General features: G+C 38.5%; 1 protein-coding gene across 11 annotated transcripts in view; it reads right to left on the minus strand.

Annotated features, from left to right (window-relative positions):
* The window catches only part of CIT (citron rho-interacting serine/threonine kinase), a 72,546-nt gene that overhangs the window by 15,919 nt on the left and 38,495 nt on the right, over positions 1-18,132 (minus strand). For 10 of the 11 annotated variants that reach the window (XM_052689683.1, XM_052689689.1, XM_052689684.1 and 7 more), the window contains exons 22-30: positions 15,831-16,005; positions 14,318-14,515; positions 12,116-12,169; positions 4,158-4,355; positions 3,509-3,702; positions 2,871-3,006; positions 1,611-1,715; positions 793-933; positions 492-599 (exon numbers count right to left, since the gene is read on the minus strand). In XM_052689683.1, the coding sequence (XP_052545643.1) occupies positions 492-599; positions 793-933; positions 1,611-1,715; positions 2,871-3,006; positions 3,509-3,702; positions 4,158-4,355; positions 12,116-12,169; positions 14,318-14,515; positions 15,831-16,005 (1,309 nt within the window). The remainder of the gene's footprint in view (positions 1-491; positions 600-792; positions 934-1,610; positions 1,716-2,870; positions 3,007-3,508; positions 3,703-4,157; positions 4,356-12,115; positions 12,170-14,317; positions 14,516-15,830; positions 16,006-18,132) is intronic. The other variant, XM_052689690.1, reaches the window with a different exon arrangement.

Below are 18,132 nucleotides of genomic sequence, written 5' to 3' on the forward strand. Positions count from 1 at the left end.
ACGTTACCTGCCAGTACTCACATGCTGAGTTTCCGAAAGCATCTAAACAGAGGATCTCAAAATATGTGGTTAAAATTAATTTAAATTACTTAATTCAATATGACAGAACTGCTTATGACAAAGACGTGACACAAGTCACATCACCTGACTAATCAATCCTATGCTAAAAGACAGCCACTCTAGATGCACAATATGTTCATACACACATACATACTTACTGTTAAAAGGAAAAAAAAGCACGGTTAAAGCTCTGTATTCCTACAACAACCTCACTGACTTGTAGCTATTGGGTTGGGAATAATAAGGTACTGCAAAGGACACATGAAAGACTTTCTGCCTAGCAAAGCTTATCCTCATGAACTTGGAATGCTCAAATGACACATCTATGCTACACATAAAAAAAGATAAAACAGAAAATTTTGAAAACACAGCACATAGCTATATAGAAAGCCATCATTTAGTTCTATGACTCTCAAACCTCTTTCACCCACCTTTTTCTTTTTTGCTGGTTGGTCCATCTTTGCTTGCAGGAAATCAATGAGTTTGGTTTGCTGAGAAATAGTGCCCTCCATTTTCACTTTTTCATGGGAATAGAGAACCTTTGAACCACACAAAGATGTCAGAAATTTCATCTGAATAGCAGAAACAAACAACTCAATAGCCGAACAGAGCTAAAAATACTGTACCGTGTCTCATGACTCTGAAAAATACTGGATTAGGAAAGGGTCATATCCCAAAATTCCACCTTAAACGGGGAGCACAGAGTCTTGCCCTCTGTTTCCTCACCCTCACCTGAATGTTTTCCAGCTGATATTCCAGATCACTTCTTTCAGTCTTCAGAAGATCTGCTCGATCTAGAGCCTCCTGCAGACCTTGAGTTAAGCGGAAGATGTGGTTCTTTTGCAGATCCATTTGCTGCTGCAGCTTTGCCTGCTGTTAATAGCAAAAAAGTGGTGTACTTTTTTGTTTGTTGTTGCTGTTGTTTGTTGTCCTTATTTTTTTTTCTTACAAAGAGCTATTACATGCTATTCTTTTTTTTGCAGAAAGAAATAAAAAAAGATGATTGCACAGCTTGGACCTTTTTTAAAAGCTAAAGCATGGAGAGCTTTGCAAAGCCTCATCTGTGGTCTCCAGCTACGCACCCACAGCACATTGGCTCCAGACTTGTTTATAAGCTACGGTCCTCTGATTGGTGTAGGAAAGCCTTGTCTGGGCACAGACACTGCCTTGCAGGTGTGATCCAGGACATGCCTTGTCATTACAAGCTTCTCTAATAATCACAGGGACACTGGCTGAACCCGATCACCATTTCTATCACCAGACCTGCTTTGACATTCTCATTCAAGTACTGTGTCCACTGGCTGAAGAGCCCTTATTGCCAACTCTTGGCTTCCAGCCCACCTTTCCCTGCACAGCAGTTCACTTTTGTAACTCCCTGATGTGGCCACACATTTTGCAAAATTTTAGGTAAAAACAAAACTTCCATCTTCATTGTCTAGTTACAATTGAGAAGGATGGATGTGCAACACTGCTACTGACTCAGCTTTATCTGGTCCTTCCCACAGTGTGGAACTTTCTTCTGAAGTTACAACTTGAATTTACAAGGTTACCTCCTCCAGAAGCCTCTGCTTGAGCTCCCTTTCTGTCTCAAGCTTCTGTTGTAAACTGCGTGCATTCATCTCCAACATAGCATGCTTCTTCTCCAGGTCATTGAGCTAAGCAGGTGGGACAGATGATCAGGACAACATAAGAGTGATAAATATAGTGTTTCACAATCTTAAAATTCAACCTCACCAAACACACACAGAAGAAAAATGATACAATTATCCTTTACTTACTATAAAGGGTTGAGGGGGAAAAAAACTGGTGTGCCACTGTTCAAATGTTGACATCAAGTTATTGACAGAACTCATTGTACACACTTGGTATCACAGCCATTCTCAAAAGGACCCAAGTACTGACTGTGAGACAAATGGCTATAGAGCAGCCCCACAGAAAGGGATCTGGGAGTGCTGGACAGTAGGCTCAACATGAGCCAGCAGCTTGCCCTGGCAGCCAAGACCCCAATGGACCCCAATGCAAATGGCATTTTGGGGTCTATTAAACACAGCATAGGCACTCGGTCAAACAAGAGGATTATCCCACTACATTTAGCATTGGTGCAGCCTCATCTTGAATACTGTGTGCAGTTCTGGGCTCTGCACAGTATTAAAAGGATAAAGATTAAGATACTTGAAAGAATCCAAAAGAAAGAGGAGAACAACAAAGCTGTAAAAGGGCTAGAAGGCATGTTCTGTGAGATAGGCTTGAGGACAAGTGGGTTGTCCAATGTGAAGAAAAGGTGGGCCAAAAGGTGACTTCATTGCCTCTTCTCCTATTGCCTCATTGAAAGAGGCAAGAGGTGCCTCTTTCTCCCTACTATCTGAGGATAGAATGTAAGTGAATGGCCCAGAGCTGCACCAAGGGAGGTTCAGACTGTACATTAAGAAACATTTCTTCACCGTGTGGCTGGTCAAATACCAGAGACAGGCTTCCTAGTAAGGTGGTTGATGCCCAGTGTCTGTCAGTGTTCAAAGGGCATTTGGTAAAGCCCTTAATAACATGCTTTAACTTGCAGATAGACCTGAAGTAATCAGACAGTTGGACGAGATGTTCTTTGTAGGTCCCTTCCAACTGAACTATTCTATTGTTCTAAAATTAAATTCTAGGTCTTTGGCTTGAAGCTAGAATTCTATCCTGCTGATCTACAGTATTTAACTTGCTCTTGCATCTTGAAAAAGCTGTTCAGGACCACAATTCTAGAAATCATATCTTTATAAAAGAAAGGTATCTCAGCTCGTAATGAAAGCGTAGGATTGAAAGTTGCTTACCTTATCAGAAAGGCTCTCAGCTTTGAGTTTTTGTTCTTTTAGTGCTTGCTGGAGGGCTAGAATCTCTGCCTTGTGTTCTTTGACAGCTAGTTCTACCACCTGGCGAGATTCAGTAATACGCTGATCTGCTCTCACTCTGAATTAAAATGGAAGACAATGTTACCTAACACCTTTCTGGGTTTGACTTCTTCCTAGCATGCAGTGGCATCAATAACTTTCAGAGGTTTGCCTCAAATTCAAGATGTTACTTTACAAAGCCTGACTGTTTGTTGCAACACTTGTATTATACAACCTTTGCCCACAGAAAAGCTGCTTGAAAATTTCAATACTCTGCAGTTACACTTTGGAGCAAGGACCAACTTTTCATATAATAAAGTAAAAGAGAAAAAAAAGATGAAGACTTCTATAAATTCCAGTGATAAATACCACACCCTCTTGAATCACTTACTTGCAAAAAAACACAAGGAACCATATTAGTGGTGAATGACTATTAACTAATATACCATTTTTAGAACTTCTTCACAAGAATTTATATTTAGTTCCCACTCCCATATCCTATTCCAAATATATTTTTGTACTAGCTTCTATAGAGCATATGCATACAAGTTAATATAAAAGGGGAGGAGGGGACAAAAGACCTGCTCTGTTTCTCAGTATCCAGCATCCTCTGCAACTCTCTGACTCGACATTCAAACTGAGACTTCTCATCCCCTAGAACATTTCTCCAAGCTTCCCACTGACGCTCTTTCTCCAGGAGTTCATCGTTCAGGGCCTCCAAGTCCATTACTTGCTCTTCCAGCATTGTACATGTTGTCTTCAAGGCCTCCATAGTCTAAAAATAAATCCTCCTATCAATTCTCACATCCCACATCAAGCATGCACTTTAAGCTTCAGCCTTACCATTTAACTTACAGTACATGCAAATTGGCAGCAAACATAAGCTGGTAAATCACAACCCATTTATTTCCAACTTGTGATTGCCTTTAATGTCAGCTCAATCTCATTATGAAGATTTGAAATTGCCAAGGTCACAAAATTAAATAATTCCACGTTATGATACCTTCAGAATGCAAAATTTCTTCGCAGAATAATACAAAGAGAAGTAACAAAAATTTTCAATTCATTCAAGTACTTGGGGAAGGAAGGCTTGAGCAATAATTGGTTGAACTGCCCCTAGAAGCATATTCATTCTCTACAGGCTTCCAGATTTAACATAATTTTTAGCCTTTCACATAACCACCTAGCTATCATGGAAAGATTGTAGTCCGGATCTCTCTAAACCCTTACTTGTTTCTGACTGGTAAGCTGCATCTCTCTCTCAGTGATCTCTCGACGAAGATGGTCAACTTCACTTCGCAACTGGACAACCTCATCATTGGCCCCTGAGGCCTCATCAAGTTGTTTGGACAGGAAGAAATTCTGATTGTTCAGTTCTGCATTGTCTTCACTGAGCTGGTTCAGCTGTTCTTCCAAATCTGTGATCACCTAGAAAGCAAGATAAATTAGATTCAGTCAGTGAGTGCAGGTTGTTTTCAAAGTGTTCTCCTCTCACAGGAACATTTATTGCCAAGCAAGAAGACCACTTGGCTTCTTCTTTTTTTTTTCCCCTTTTCAAATTTACACACATGAAACACGATAATGACAGATTTTACGCAGTGGGAGTGCTTTGATTACAAACAGAGTTGATTCGTGCAGAAAACACCTTGAAATTTTCTTTAAGTTTTGTTTAGAGTATAAATAGGCCATAACAACTTCTTTGTGAGAGAACTGCCTTATTTAAGGCACTGTGCTAGGAGTCAGGAGTTCTGGTTGTATTCTCAAATCTGCTGCTGACTCAGTGTGCTTTTGCCAAACCACTTTTTTTTTTTTGCCTTAATTTCTCCTCAAGTAAAATGAGGCTAACACTTCTTACAGAGACTTTTGAAGCGTGATATTTAAGAAAATTGAACAAGAGGTGCAAAGAAGGCAGTATAATCTGATGAATCCTTCTAGCAATTGCGGAGATTACTATAAACAACATTGTATGTAGCCAGAAAAAGCAGAAAAATTGAGAAATGTACTTCAACAAAGTAATATCAGCACAGGATATAGGAAGAAAAAAAATGTGGCAGCACAACAGACTAATAGAAAAATCAGTGAAAAGCAGAAATTCAACATGCACAATAGCCTTGCCTTTAATGAAGAGGAAGCATTTATCTCTTAAATCGGAATAGCATTGTACTACAATGCTTTAAACCACATTCTGCTTCAATTTAAAGAACAACAGGAACAACAGTGGGCTCTTTTCACAGTTCTTTTTAATTTTTCATGAGTGAAAGGCCATCAGAACTGGGTGGTGAATATCTGTGCCTCCTAACTAAAGAAATGTCATCACAACAGAAGGGGAAGGATCCTCGGAATAATGTGAACAAAAAGAATTTCAGAAAGTAGAAAAGTTCTACAATTAACATTCAACTATTAGAAATACATTCAAGAGGCATTTTTGCCTAGATGTCAAAGACAGGTGAATAAACACTTCATTAAATGGGAAAAAATATAATCCCTCAGAACACAGTTGGCCACATTCAAATGTGTAGGGAATTGGAACATTTACAAGTCAAGCACTTAAATAAATAAAGCAGTGAAGTGTTGCACGTCTCTTCTCAGCTATCTGAAAAGATGGCAACTACTTCGTTTTGAAGAATCTGTAAAGCAGGTATTGGCTGCTTCTTACCATGCCTCTCCCAGATCTAAATTAGCAGTATTTGACTGTTGGCAGAAAAAGTCCAAGTGCCATTATTCTCTGCTGGGTGAAGGGGAGATTCCTGCTATCCACACGTTTGGGGTCAAATCAAAGTGATTCTAAACACTCCCTAAAACACAACGCTGCTGATAAAAATCTGCTCATGTGGATGTTTCCTGAGCACTCTTCCTGCCCTGTTCAAAATGTGCATTTTGAGTCAAATTCCCAAAGAACTCGGACTGTATCATAAGGATATCTTAGTGCCAAAGTGTTACAGTGTTACAGTGCAAATGTATTGATGAAACCAAAAAGGAACAGAAGAACACTTGCTTTTACAGTGTTTTACCCACTATTCATACAAACAACACAGGCGATTTCCCCTAGCTGCCAGATCAGATAATACCATCCTTTTCTTCTACCTTTATTTTATTTTCTGCTTATTTAACCACACTAATGAGTTTCAGGCAATCTGTTTCAGATCTTTGATCTCTTCCATTTTCATTTTATATATTAATTCAAGTACTTTCTATAAAGTGTATTATGCTATATTTGAAATATAAGAGAGACGTGAGGGTAAATCCAAAATTGGTATGGTGACATAAAGATGCAGTACTTCAAACTACAAGGAGGCTGTGGATGCCCCATCCCTGCAGGCATTCAAGGCCAGGCTGGATGTGGCTCTGGGCAGCCTGGGCTGCTGGTTGGCGACCTGCACACAGCAGGGGGTTGGAACTGGATGAGCATTGTGGTCCTTTTGAACCCAGGAAATTCTGTGATTGTGATTTCAAGACAGCTGAATAACTTAATGGCTTGAACTTTATTCATCCTTATTCTACGTTCTAAGATTTTGACTTCTTTCTCTGGATATAACCAAAATTAAACCAAACCAACAAAGTGACTTGGCTTAAATTCGGAACACGATGTACAACCTACATAACATAATGTAATTAGAGTTTCTTCATTTATTTTAAAGAGAGAGAGTTGTTCTTCTCATAATCTTCTGTTGTTTTTTTCCTTTTTCACAGGGAAAAGGAAAATATCTTGACAACATTTTGTTTTAAATCTAGCTGCAGGTATATATAATCCAATAGGGTTACAGAGTTTATAAACACTATAAAGCTTAAGTGATGATAGATAACAGTGTCACAGGAAAATGAGATGATGTGTGATGTAAATGCCTGTCCTGGGAACCAAAACCAAAGAGCACATGATAGGGGATGTGACCTTAGGCATACATACATACATACAAACAAACAACTATGCCAGAATCCCATACCTGAAAAGAATTAATAGTTTTAGGCATTTTTCTTTTCAGTTAGGGAACTCTCCAAGCAAAACAAACAAAAAAACTGAGCTGTAGCTATGAAGTTAAATTTGTAAATCTATATTTAAGGAAAGCCTACAATGAAACACTATTATAGCTTTTTAAAATCCAAAACATTATTACAAAAGTCTTCAGAAAACAACCAAACATTTGAAAGCTTAGGGGAATACTCCCAGGCAATCTAGGCAGCACATCTGCACCATGCACCACCACTCACAGAGCTAACAAAATGTTCTCCTCAGTCTACGTGCATCTTCATGTACATCTATGTTCATCTTCACCTCAACAAATCCAGAAAATTGAGAAAAATCTAACATGACCACACCAAACTTGACAGACTGTTCACTACATACCACATCTAAGCACAGAACTTATCTTCATATAGATACCAAAGATGGTATCTCATTTCAAACATTACAGAGTAACCCAAGCAAAAGTGACCATCCTCAGCACAGTTCCCTCCCCATTGCACAGTATCAGAGGGGTAAAGTGTTTCTATATTGTATATCATACACAATGTACAAAATTTAATCCATCCTCTCCATGCATCAAAACTACAGTCAAAATAACATGGGAAAGGAAAAAAAAGCAGTTTTAGAATACTCTTAAGTGCAGTTTGCAAGCTTCTCCAAAGCTATGCTGAGATCTTTCAGGAAGATGTCTCTGTTCTCAGATGCCATCAACAAATGCATAAATGGGAAATGTTAGGACAGTACAAGGTTAAACGCTTCAGAATGCTATCAGCAACACATTATTTGGTGTTTAATTCAATTTTTAGCACAATTTTCATTCAGAACTTACAAACGAATGCAGAATTTTACCCCATTCATTTCCAGTCCCCCCCCTGATCTTTACTAAAACGTTAGTTGTCAGAAGTTAATAGGAAAAAAAACAAAACTATCTCACATCCCCAAGTTATCATAAGGAGCACATGAGAAAGGACTGCCCTTCACTTTAACTTATTACATGTGGATCTGAGAGATGAAGCCTTTCAAGCAGAGAAATACCAAGCATCTTAATGGAGCAGAATATCAAGCCTCTTACTGACAACAGCTGCAGACAGATACTGGTCTTGTACGTCTACCTAGATGATGAATATGTAACAACTAATTCCTCACTTTCCTCCTCTCTCCATAATCAGACAACATCTGTGACTTGAAAAATACCTTACACTGAAATTTCAGTCTCCAAAAATTCATCATGGCATAGCTTGCAGGACACTGCTCCTGTTAACAGCCGCAGAGCAGTGGAATATTTCACTGTCTGTGTTCCCTTCCTTCCCACACCAACCCATCCTTAAAACATACAGTCTCCTGCTGTCCTCCATCCTTGTCCTCAGAAGATGAGCTGCCACTCCAATCACGAGCCTCACTCTCAAATCATGGCAGTCATGCACACAGAAGGTCCCGTTGGCCTCTTTCACAGCAGTATCACTGCAACACCCTCAGAATCTACAATGCTTTGCCAAACTACTAAAACTCCACTTCTGCAGTAACATTTTTCATTAAATGAAATGGCCCCTCCCAACAACAGACAGTTGTAAATACATGTACTCATGGGCATGCACGTTTATTTGTTTGTTTGTTTGTTTTACCAATTTAACTAAGCCATAAAGAAGTTTTTGCCTGGGTATTAGGCTAGTGGGAAAGATCTTTGGGAAAGAAGAGATAATTTAGCAAAAGTATATAACATGTCTGGACATAATTTTGAACATGTAAGGTTTACTCTTGTACGTCAGCTAATTGAATCAACATGAATCAGGAGTTCAGACTGAAGTCAGAAGGGAAATTTTTTCATGCCTTGCTAATCTCCTAGAGGTACAGAGACAAGCTTGTTAATGCTTAAGACAGCAACACACAATGATGACAAAAGAACCTCAAGGAGTGGAGGTAACCCTTGTTTTAATGATGAAATCTTGAACAAAGGAAAATGCAGTATCTAATTAGTATTTTTTAAAGCCACTCTCTTTTCTAGAGTAAAAGCAATGGCCTGTTATCCCCTCTCCCTCCCCATAAAAATGGAAAATACAGGTGGTGGGTCCACAGAATAACATTAATATTTTACTAAGCTGACTGTAAATATACTTTATGGGACACATTTTCTCCTAAATTTTTATAGAAATTACCGCCTCCTTCCTGAATTATTTCTGAATGAAATTACTGAATGTTTCCTTCATGAAAGAATCCAATCATCGTTAGATAACTTAGTATCATTCTTGACTCCAAATGTGTTGACGAACCAACAAGAAGCAATAATTAAACGCCAGATGGAAATAACTGACAAAAACATAAATCTCCCTATTTAAGAAAATGCATTTTATTTCTAGACTGCTTGTTTATTGCCAAGAAAACAACTTTTAAAACTCAAAAAGGATGGCAATGTTTATCAAGCAATGATTCTTTAAAGGAAGAGGAATAGTCCTTTCCCCCTCAGTGGATCTGTGGCAGGAGCCAGCACTGTGACAAGATTACAATAAAATATCATTCTGTGTGCTTGGCCATGTTTATCTGTGTGTGTGTAGAGCAGGTTCAACAATTTGCCATTTTTCCTATAGTTACGTATCCTATCACTTACTGCACAATTGAAGTCTTTGTGGAAAAAAGCAAAAGCCAGTATTTTTTTTTTTGGCTCCAACAGTAAACAAGACACATTGCAAGATGAAACAATGCAGAGCTATCAAAGCAACCGAATACAAAAATCACAAAGACAAAAGAAATTAAGACCAACTATACAACAATGATCAGATTTAAAACTGACAAACAGGAGAACCTAAAGAAGTATTGTCTTGGGTCAGAGAGCTTAGCAAAAGACAGGGTAATAAGAGTGCAGCCATGGGACTAGGAAAGCAGACACATTTTTGAGTGTCAGGGTTCAATACAAATGAGGTTGAAATATCTGGTGAAGGCACCATAACAAACATTCCTTGATTCCTCACTGTCAGGACAAGACTGTTCTACCATCTCTCTCAGTACTCCTCAGTAAAAAGGACAGACAGCTACAACTACTTACAACACAGTAAAAGAAAGTTTCTACCCATGGTCAATTAAATTATACACAGATTTTCCTGGGCTGGAAAGAGAATGAATGATGAGCATGTATTATTCACATAGGAACCATTTCACTAATGTATTACTGATGAGGATGTTTGATGCATGGTCTCTCTTATGCCACTAAAAGACCCACAGTGCACAACTCTTAAAAATCCTTTTATGCAGAATATTCAAACCTCTCAGCATTATTGTAATCTTTTAGAACCATAGAATCACCAAGGTTGGAAAAGACCTCCAAGATCGTTCATTCCAACCATCCATCCACCACCAATATTTCCTCACTAAACCACGTCCTTTAGAACAATATCTAAGCATTTCTTCAACACCTCCATGGACAGTGACTCCGCCACCTCTCTGACAGCCTGTTCCAGTGCCTGACTGCTCCTTCTGAAAAGAAACTGTTCCTAATATTCAACCTGACCCTCCTATGGAGCAACCTGAGGCCATTCGCTCTAGTCCTATCACTAGTTATGTGGGAGAAGAGGCCAACCCCCACCTTGCCACAGCCTCCTTCCAGGCAGCTGTAGAGAGCAATGAGGTCTCCTCTGAGCCTCCTCTTCTCCAGACTGAACAATCCCAGCTCCCTCAGCTGCTCTTCATAAGACTTGTGCTGCAGATCCCTCACAGTTTCGCTGCCCTGCTCTGGACACCCCACGGCATTCGTGTCTTTCTTGTAGTGAGGGGCCCAAAACTGAACACAGTACTTGACATGCAGCCTCACCAGAGCTGAGTTCAGGGGGATGAGCACCTCCTGGACCCACTAACTACACTATTTCTTATGTAAGCCAGGATACCATTGGCCTCTTAGCTACCTGGCTGGCTCACGTTCAGCCAAGAACATGGGTCATGGGTCAGTCTTGACTGCTGGAGATTGCCTACCACACTTACAAAGCCAAAACTCTACTATAATGAGATAACAGGTTACAGCCTTTGGAAGGCAGCCTACAGCAGAACACAATTGGTTTTTGCCTGCATGGAGATGACAAGTATTTCCACAGAAAGCCACTGTTCTGTAAAAAGGCCAAGACAACAAACAACAGAAAAGATAGCTATGGATGTAGTATGTGTGACAACGCACGGGGCCAAAAGATCATTCAGCATAAGCAAAGTGGATGATAAAAAGCAAAGTTTCTCTTGTAGAATTTACTTTGGATGGAGATTAATACAGTTTGCTAAGCTCTGCTTTCTCATTGCTTCATATCAATATATTCTATGAACAGAATACAAGAATCCCCTTGCTTAGTGCTGAAAAGGAACTGTGGAAAACACAGTAACTCTAAAACAATATTTTTGAAAGATGAAAACTTATGTTAGATACCAGCACAAAATAATTAAACTTGAGGAAATCAGAAGTGGGAAAACAATCAAGACTTAAAAAAAAAAAAAACAAAAACAGCTGTTATGCTCTGTTTGCAGAGTGATGTAAGGAAAAAAAGCCTAGAAATATCAGCAGCCAGTGTTGATCCAGATGAATCAACATTTCTGTAGTTCACGTCACTGGAAGACAGACTCTCCATCAAGTTTGAAGACAGTGGTAATTTGCAAGAATTCCTATCAGTAGTCAAAGACCCTGTCCTGGATAGGTGAAATGTGTAGAAAAACATGTCAAAAGACCTCAAGTAATTTAAGGTAGAAATTAAGATCCTCAAGTTCTTTCTGCTCTTTGAACAGAAGTCCACACGTCATTGTATCATTTTGAACTGCGCACTTTGGCTCTTCAGTCTTTAAATTCCCCATAAAACCCAAAGTAGCAAGAATGCTTTTCCATCAGCTCTGGCCTAGATCTACAATGCAGCTCAGGATTTGGACAGGCAGATCTTTTCTTCTCCTGGTGAGTAGAAAACATCTTTACCTACAAACATTTTTGCAGCTGCTACACCATTCTTATTAGCTGCACTGCAATGAGATATTTTAATTTACTTTCTTCTCCAAAAAGAAGAATAGTGTCAATTTCACAAATGGAATAAAACCTCACAACTGAGGTTTACCCAAAGCCTAAAAAACAATCAAATCCAATCAGTCTAGCTCCTAACACCTTTAAGACAAAAGTCCACACTGGGAACTAGTGTCATCAAGGAGTAAGTCATAAATCGTTTGCTTCCTTATCCTTAATTTCAAAATAATTCAATGATCTGTATTTAATACTCACTGTGCAGCTATTACGAAGGGCTTCAAATTTACGCTGGATTTCATCTCTATGTGCCTAAAGGAGGTAAGAAGTTAATCATCAATTTTTCATACATGAGAATTAGAATCCAACAGCTGTTGCTAAACAAACTGCAGAACAATCTACCAGCAAGCAAAGTTTGGAAGGCAGATGCTGCACGCTATGAAAGTACTCTGTAGTGACAAAGAACTGATTAGCAAGAGTCACATCCTACTCAATCAAATGTTCCCAATTCTGAGCTACTTAGAAAAATGTACAAACTCAAGAACTGAGTTATATAAAAAGTTCCATCTTAAATGGTCACCAGATCACTTACTGATTCCACATTCAGTTTGTACATTCATGATATAAATTTGAGTTGGTTTTACTTTCATACTCAGATTAGTATTTCACACAAAATAAATACCACATACAGTTTAATGCTTGCAAAGAAAAACTACAATGAAGTATAATGCAAGCTATCCCAAACAGCACTGCCAATCACCTGAGTCCTACCATCAAGCACCATTTGATCCTAAGCCTCTCTAAAAAGCAGTGATGAAACAAAATAATCAATTCTTTGGAAGACAGCATCCAAAGTATTGAAAAGTACATGCATTTATTTTAAAGAAAGCAGTATTGCATGCACCATTTTACTTCCTCGTTTACAAGCAAAGCATGACAAAGCAAAAGTTCTTGTTTCAGCCTCATGGCCTCTCTCAGAATTCATTCAGACCATCAAACTGATTTAAGAAAAGTAAAATATCATATGCTATCTGAAACCTTAATGAATGGAAGGTTAGTGTGCTGGCACATCCAGCTATTCTTCATTCAGAGCATTTTTGTCATAGCTAAGAGGCTAAACAGGAAAAACTCTTTAGCGGAAGTCAAATACGAGCGCTAATTCGTTATCTTACCACAACGGGCAATGTGAAAAATAAAGTATATAAAAAAATGCCACATCATCAACACTCCAAGCCCACTGAACTGCACCATCTTACAACAGCTGGTTCAAGAGCACTACCATTTTGCCAAATTAACCAAAGCAGTAACTGAGTAAACACAGGTCGTATACATTCATCTGTTTTGCTGATGATGGAAGGTAAAGGTATCAAGCACATAATCATCACCCTGTTAGCAGTGATATTAGCAGTTGTGCAAAGTTTTCAGCTGGCAGAGGACCGTAACGATTTTGAGCAGAAAGAAACAGATGCCATGTTGCAATGAGTTATTCTTAAGCCTTGGTGCTGCTGCAGTACTTTGCCAGCGTGCACCTGCTTAAGAGCAACTCGGAGCGCATAGTTCTCCCATTCCCCCACCCAAAGCACCAAGCTCATACAAGCACCTAGCTCAGCAAATCCCCACTATCCTTTCCAAAGCATAGCAATGGCAGAAATATTCTGAATAACAATTATTTTATCAAATGTTACTGGACAAAGAGAATGAACGTTTTCAACACTTCCAAATAACTGGATTTGAAGGTCATTGAAGACTGCTCCCTCAGTGAGGGTTAGCTGGCAAAGCAGCAGGTCAGCATTTTCTCCCTCCCCCCTGCTGCCCTCACAATCCTTTCTGAAGGAAATATTTCTTAGAATCAAGCAGTGTGAAAGCATCTTTTTGTATTCAAGAGACAGCAACCTGCAGCATATAATTTAGAATTATCTTTCCAAAGAGGGGAGAAAAAGGGGGCAATTTAAATTTTCTTTTTTCCTTTATGTCATTCACACATGTCACCAAATGCAAATAACAATTTTAAAACACTGGAATAAAATTAGGGTGCTTAGCAACACTATTTTCCTAGCTTTCGTTATTGCTGTTTTTCAAAACAAGTAGAAAGCAGGTAAGCTTATAGAAAGAAATCATCAAAACATTTCTGATCAAGTACCTTCAAACTTGTGATAAATTATTTAAATAAGTAAATCAGAGAACAAAGCTCCTAGCAATAACAATTTCATATGTAGTTTCACCTCGTCACAGAAGTAATCGTGTTCTTCAGGCACCAATGACAGAACTACCAGGAGCACATGTAAGGTTAATTTAATAGACAAAATTGGACATCTTAGACATAGCTGCCCCTATCAACTCAACACACAATTAGTGCCTTTTTCTGAAAAATGAAAGAAATAAAGAGTAAAATACATATTTAACCTCATTATAAAACATGGACCTTCTTAGTTCTAATCTAGTACCAATGTTAGGGCTCACCGTGAGAGCTTGAATCTCTTCCTCTGCCTCAGCTGTGGTCTCCTCTAGTTCAGTTTTGGCCTCACGGAGCTGATTCTCCAGGGCTGTCCGTGCAGCCTGCAGCCCAGTGATTTGAGATTCCCTCTCCTGGAGTGTCAGCTGCAATTCTGTCAACTGCCTTTTAAGTTCCAGCTTCTGTTCTTCGTGCTCTAGACCAACCTGAAGAATGAAAAAAGTACCATCCAAACACAAGTTACTTACAAAGGAAAACACGGGCAATATAATCTAATTTCAAACCTCAGGATCCTTCAGGATGACACTGCCATTTCTATTCCAAAATCACATCTGCACAGATTGCTTAAGCGACTGAGAAGTCAAGGATGCAGCTTTGTCTGCTAAAAGCCACTCGTTTGCTTTGAAAAAGATCAAAAGCATTTTGAAATGAAAAACGAAAACAAGAATAGTTCCAGCTGTGACTCAAATATCACATATAACACGCCGATATAAAAAGCATTACAGTTGAAGTAGTTTGTGCTGACATTTCTTCACAGAAATTATTGCATTTGAGAATCTTTAGACATAAAGACAACACTTTTCTTTACCTGTATATATATCTATTTAGGTTATTTTTGAAGAAACCAAGCAAATAATCTTGCTCTGGGTTTACGTGAGTAGATTTTGGTCAAGGTTTTCTTGAGGCATAGTCAAGGATAAATGTGTTGTTTCCAGGAATGGATGAAAAATGAACAACCAGCAAAGCAGACCTTGGTGCTCAAATCAATTCCAAATTTTAGCACCTTCTTTAGGATGTTTGCATCCCACGTGACTCTGTTGTGTTGCAGATGTAAGAAAAGCCTGCCAGAAATCTTACGCTGGTCCCAGCCAACTTCCAGTCAAACAAGGACAAGCGCAAGTCATCCAACCCTCTCAGCTAAAGGCAAAATTTCAGACTGAAAAGAAAATTATCAAAGCAAGACTGGAGAAGGTAAAAGATCTAAAAGGGAATTCAAAGCTGATATAAAACTAAAGGACTAAAAATGTGGCACAGGTCACAAAAAAATGCAGGTTTTCATATTCCTGTTAATTTTTTTGAAAACCTTAGAAAAATGTACGTGAGGGAACAGGTCTCCTGTTTTCGTACAGCACTCCTGGTGTGTCATTTGTTTTCTGCTCTGTAGAACCTAGGCCTACAGTTAAGCCGATCATTGCACTTAGCCAAGCTCTGATTCTTTACTCCATAATCACTCCAGCTGAAAAATATGATATTGTAGAAAAAAATACAAATGTGATTCTGAGAAAGCAAGATCTGAAAGCTTTACACTTACTCCAATGAACAATCTCTCATACTTCCTCTCCCTCCAGGAGAAGAATTCCTGGGGGGGGGGAAAATACTGCTAGACTAAAATAAATTATTACATGTTAAAATACCATTTTTAGGACACGCAGAACTAAGACAACTTAATTCTAATCATCACTGCAATACTTGAAATGAGATACATTCAAAGAAGGTTGGAAGGATTAAACTCATTTTCACCTCTCGCAGCCTAGTCTCCAACTCTAGCAGGCGGTTCTTGTCAGTGTGATCTTGGTGACTCATCTTTTCCAATTGTTCCTCTAATTTTCGATTCTGGGCCTCTAACTTTCCAGCTTGGGTTTCCAAGTAGAACTTCTGTTGTCTGAGCTCTGAAATCATCTCCTCTTGGGCTTTCCTGATAGGAGAAAAAATAGAAACCCAAAGCATCTTTATATAAGGCCTTTCAATGTAGTGAAGCAGGGAAGAACATAGCACAAGCTCCCTACTACACTGAACATGAAGCTCATAGCTTAAATTCTATGCTTTTAATTAAAAAAAAAATACAGAAAGAAGCCAGCTCTCTATTTCCATCAGCAAAAGATCCATGTACTAACAGATTCATCCATATATGCCCATTAAAATTTCATGTTTGCACGTTGGAAAAAAAAAAAAAAAATGAAAATTCTATACATGATTATCTACCACAATATTTAAGATATATTTCATTCTTATCATTTCACCAATTCCTACATATTTTTCTTCATAGGAAAAATGAATGGTAAGAATAGTTGCTTTTGCACTAAATAATTCCATGAGATAAGAGAGATTGAAGGGTTTCTGGTGGGATCTGTGTTTGTTTGCTCCTAGAAGATGAAACAGACCTAGACTAAGTTTTTAACTTGACCAACATGGAAGCAGTGATTTGTTGTCTCTAAACAAAGACTTCATCCATAATGTGAATGAAAATAATTACCTGTGTGCATAAGAATTCTGAGCCTGCAACCTCTGCTAAAAGCAACAATTACCATTTGAAATGGATATTCTCATGCAAAACAAACAAACATCACTCTTTCTACATTATTTACAACTCCAGGAATTAGTTTATCGTGAATGGGAAATTTCTTTCCACTTAAAGTCCAACAAAGCTCTACATATATTAATGAATTAATATTTTAACAAGTTCACTGTGAGATAAACTGCTGCTAATCCTGTCTCAGAGAAATTATGTGGCTTGCCCAGGATCAAATGGGAAGACTTCAAAAAGCTAAAAATAGAAGCCAAGTCTTCTGACTCACACTCACACTTCTGTGCACTGCACACAGAACTCTGCCCTGTCACCCAGTGTTTTGTGTTGTTGTTGTTGTTGTTTTTTAGTTTATCTCTACAGATTATTGGCAGACAGAACTGTCAAATGAGCAGCCTGCTCAGGAAGCTGATTATCATTAGCTTCCTCAGATACTGGTGGAATAAAAACTATCCAACTAGCCAACAAACTAGCCTTTGAAGGGCTTAAATCACTTAAATTCTAATAACTTCAAACATGCTGAGATTGATTGTAGCTCTTGTGGATTCAAAATGCAGTCCAACAACAGATTCATACATATTCACCACCACAATTCACAAAATAAGTACAAGCTCATTACCTATCTCCCTTTATAAACACAGGCATAAGAAAGCAAATTTCCTCTCAAAATGCTGTTGATTCTGTAATATCTTCTAGCAATTCAGCAACATTAGGTTAATTGACAATATTTCTTAAACTATCCCAAGGAATATTTTCAAGCATTATTTTATTTTTCTTGCTTTCTGTTGAACTCTGGTGAAGTGTCCTTCTATCAGAGGATCATCTAGCTCACCTAGCTCACGGGAGATCTTATGTTCAGTTCAGCACAATGACTGCAGCACTGGACCTTGCATATGTTTCCCAGGTATGTGCTGAGACACTACTTGTGCTTCATTTCAGGCTGAAGACGAGTTATAGCTTTTCCCATCTCAGCAGACTTCATGTGTTATTAACCAGAAGTCATCTGGAGCATAAAGCAACTCAATTCAAATTTCCACTTATTTCTGTCAATATTTCTGGCTGTTCAAGCTAGAATAACTTGCCAGATATTTGAAATATAGTAAAAATTGGAACCATTATATATCTGGAGGCATAATCAGCACTGAAAAGAAAAAAAATAAAACAAAACAAAGCAACACTTTGCCAAAATTCAATCTTGGTTGATTCTATTCAATATTATAGGTGAATCCATCCAAGTGCTGCCCACAGAGTGGGCAGAGTGCTGTCCAACATTGCATCCAGCAGCTGATGGACTGAAAACATTTATGCAGACAGCCAAACTCAATGACTCTCCAAACTCAGTAAAAGCAAATGCTATTTTAGCCCTATCCTGCAAGGCATATCAAGCAATCTGTGCTGCTTCTATTGAAGTAGAATGCTTTTACGTTATTAAAGAAGCAAAAACATTTTTAAGAGAATAAGGAATCTGAACTGAAGAGAAAAACAAAATAGAATTCAAGTACAGAAAGATTTGACAGG

The sequence above is a fragment of the Tympanuchus pallidicinctus genome, unplaced genomic scaffold (assembly GCF_026119805.1).
Source record: "Tympanuchus pallidicinctus isolate F22 unplaced genomic scaffold, pur_lepc_1.0 scaffold25, whole genome shotgun sequence".
In the NCBI taxonomy this organism is placed as follows: Eukaryota; Metazoa; Chordata; class Aves; order Galliformes; family Phasianidae; genus Tympanuchus; species Tympanuchus pallidicinctus.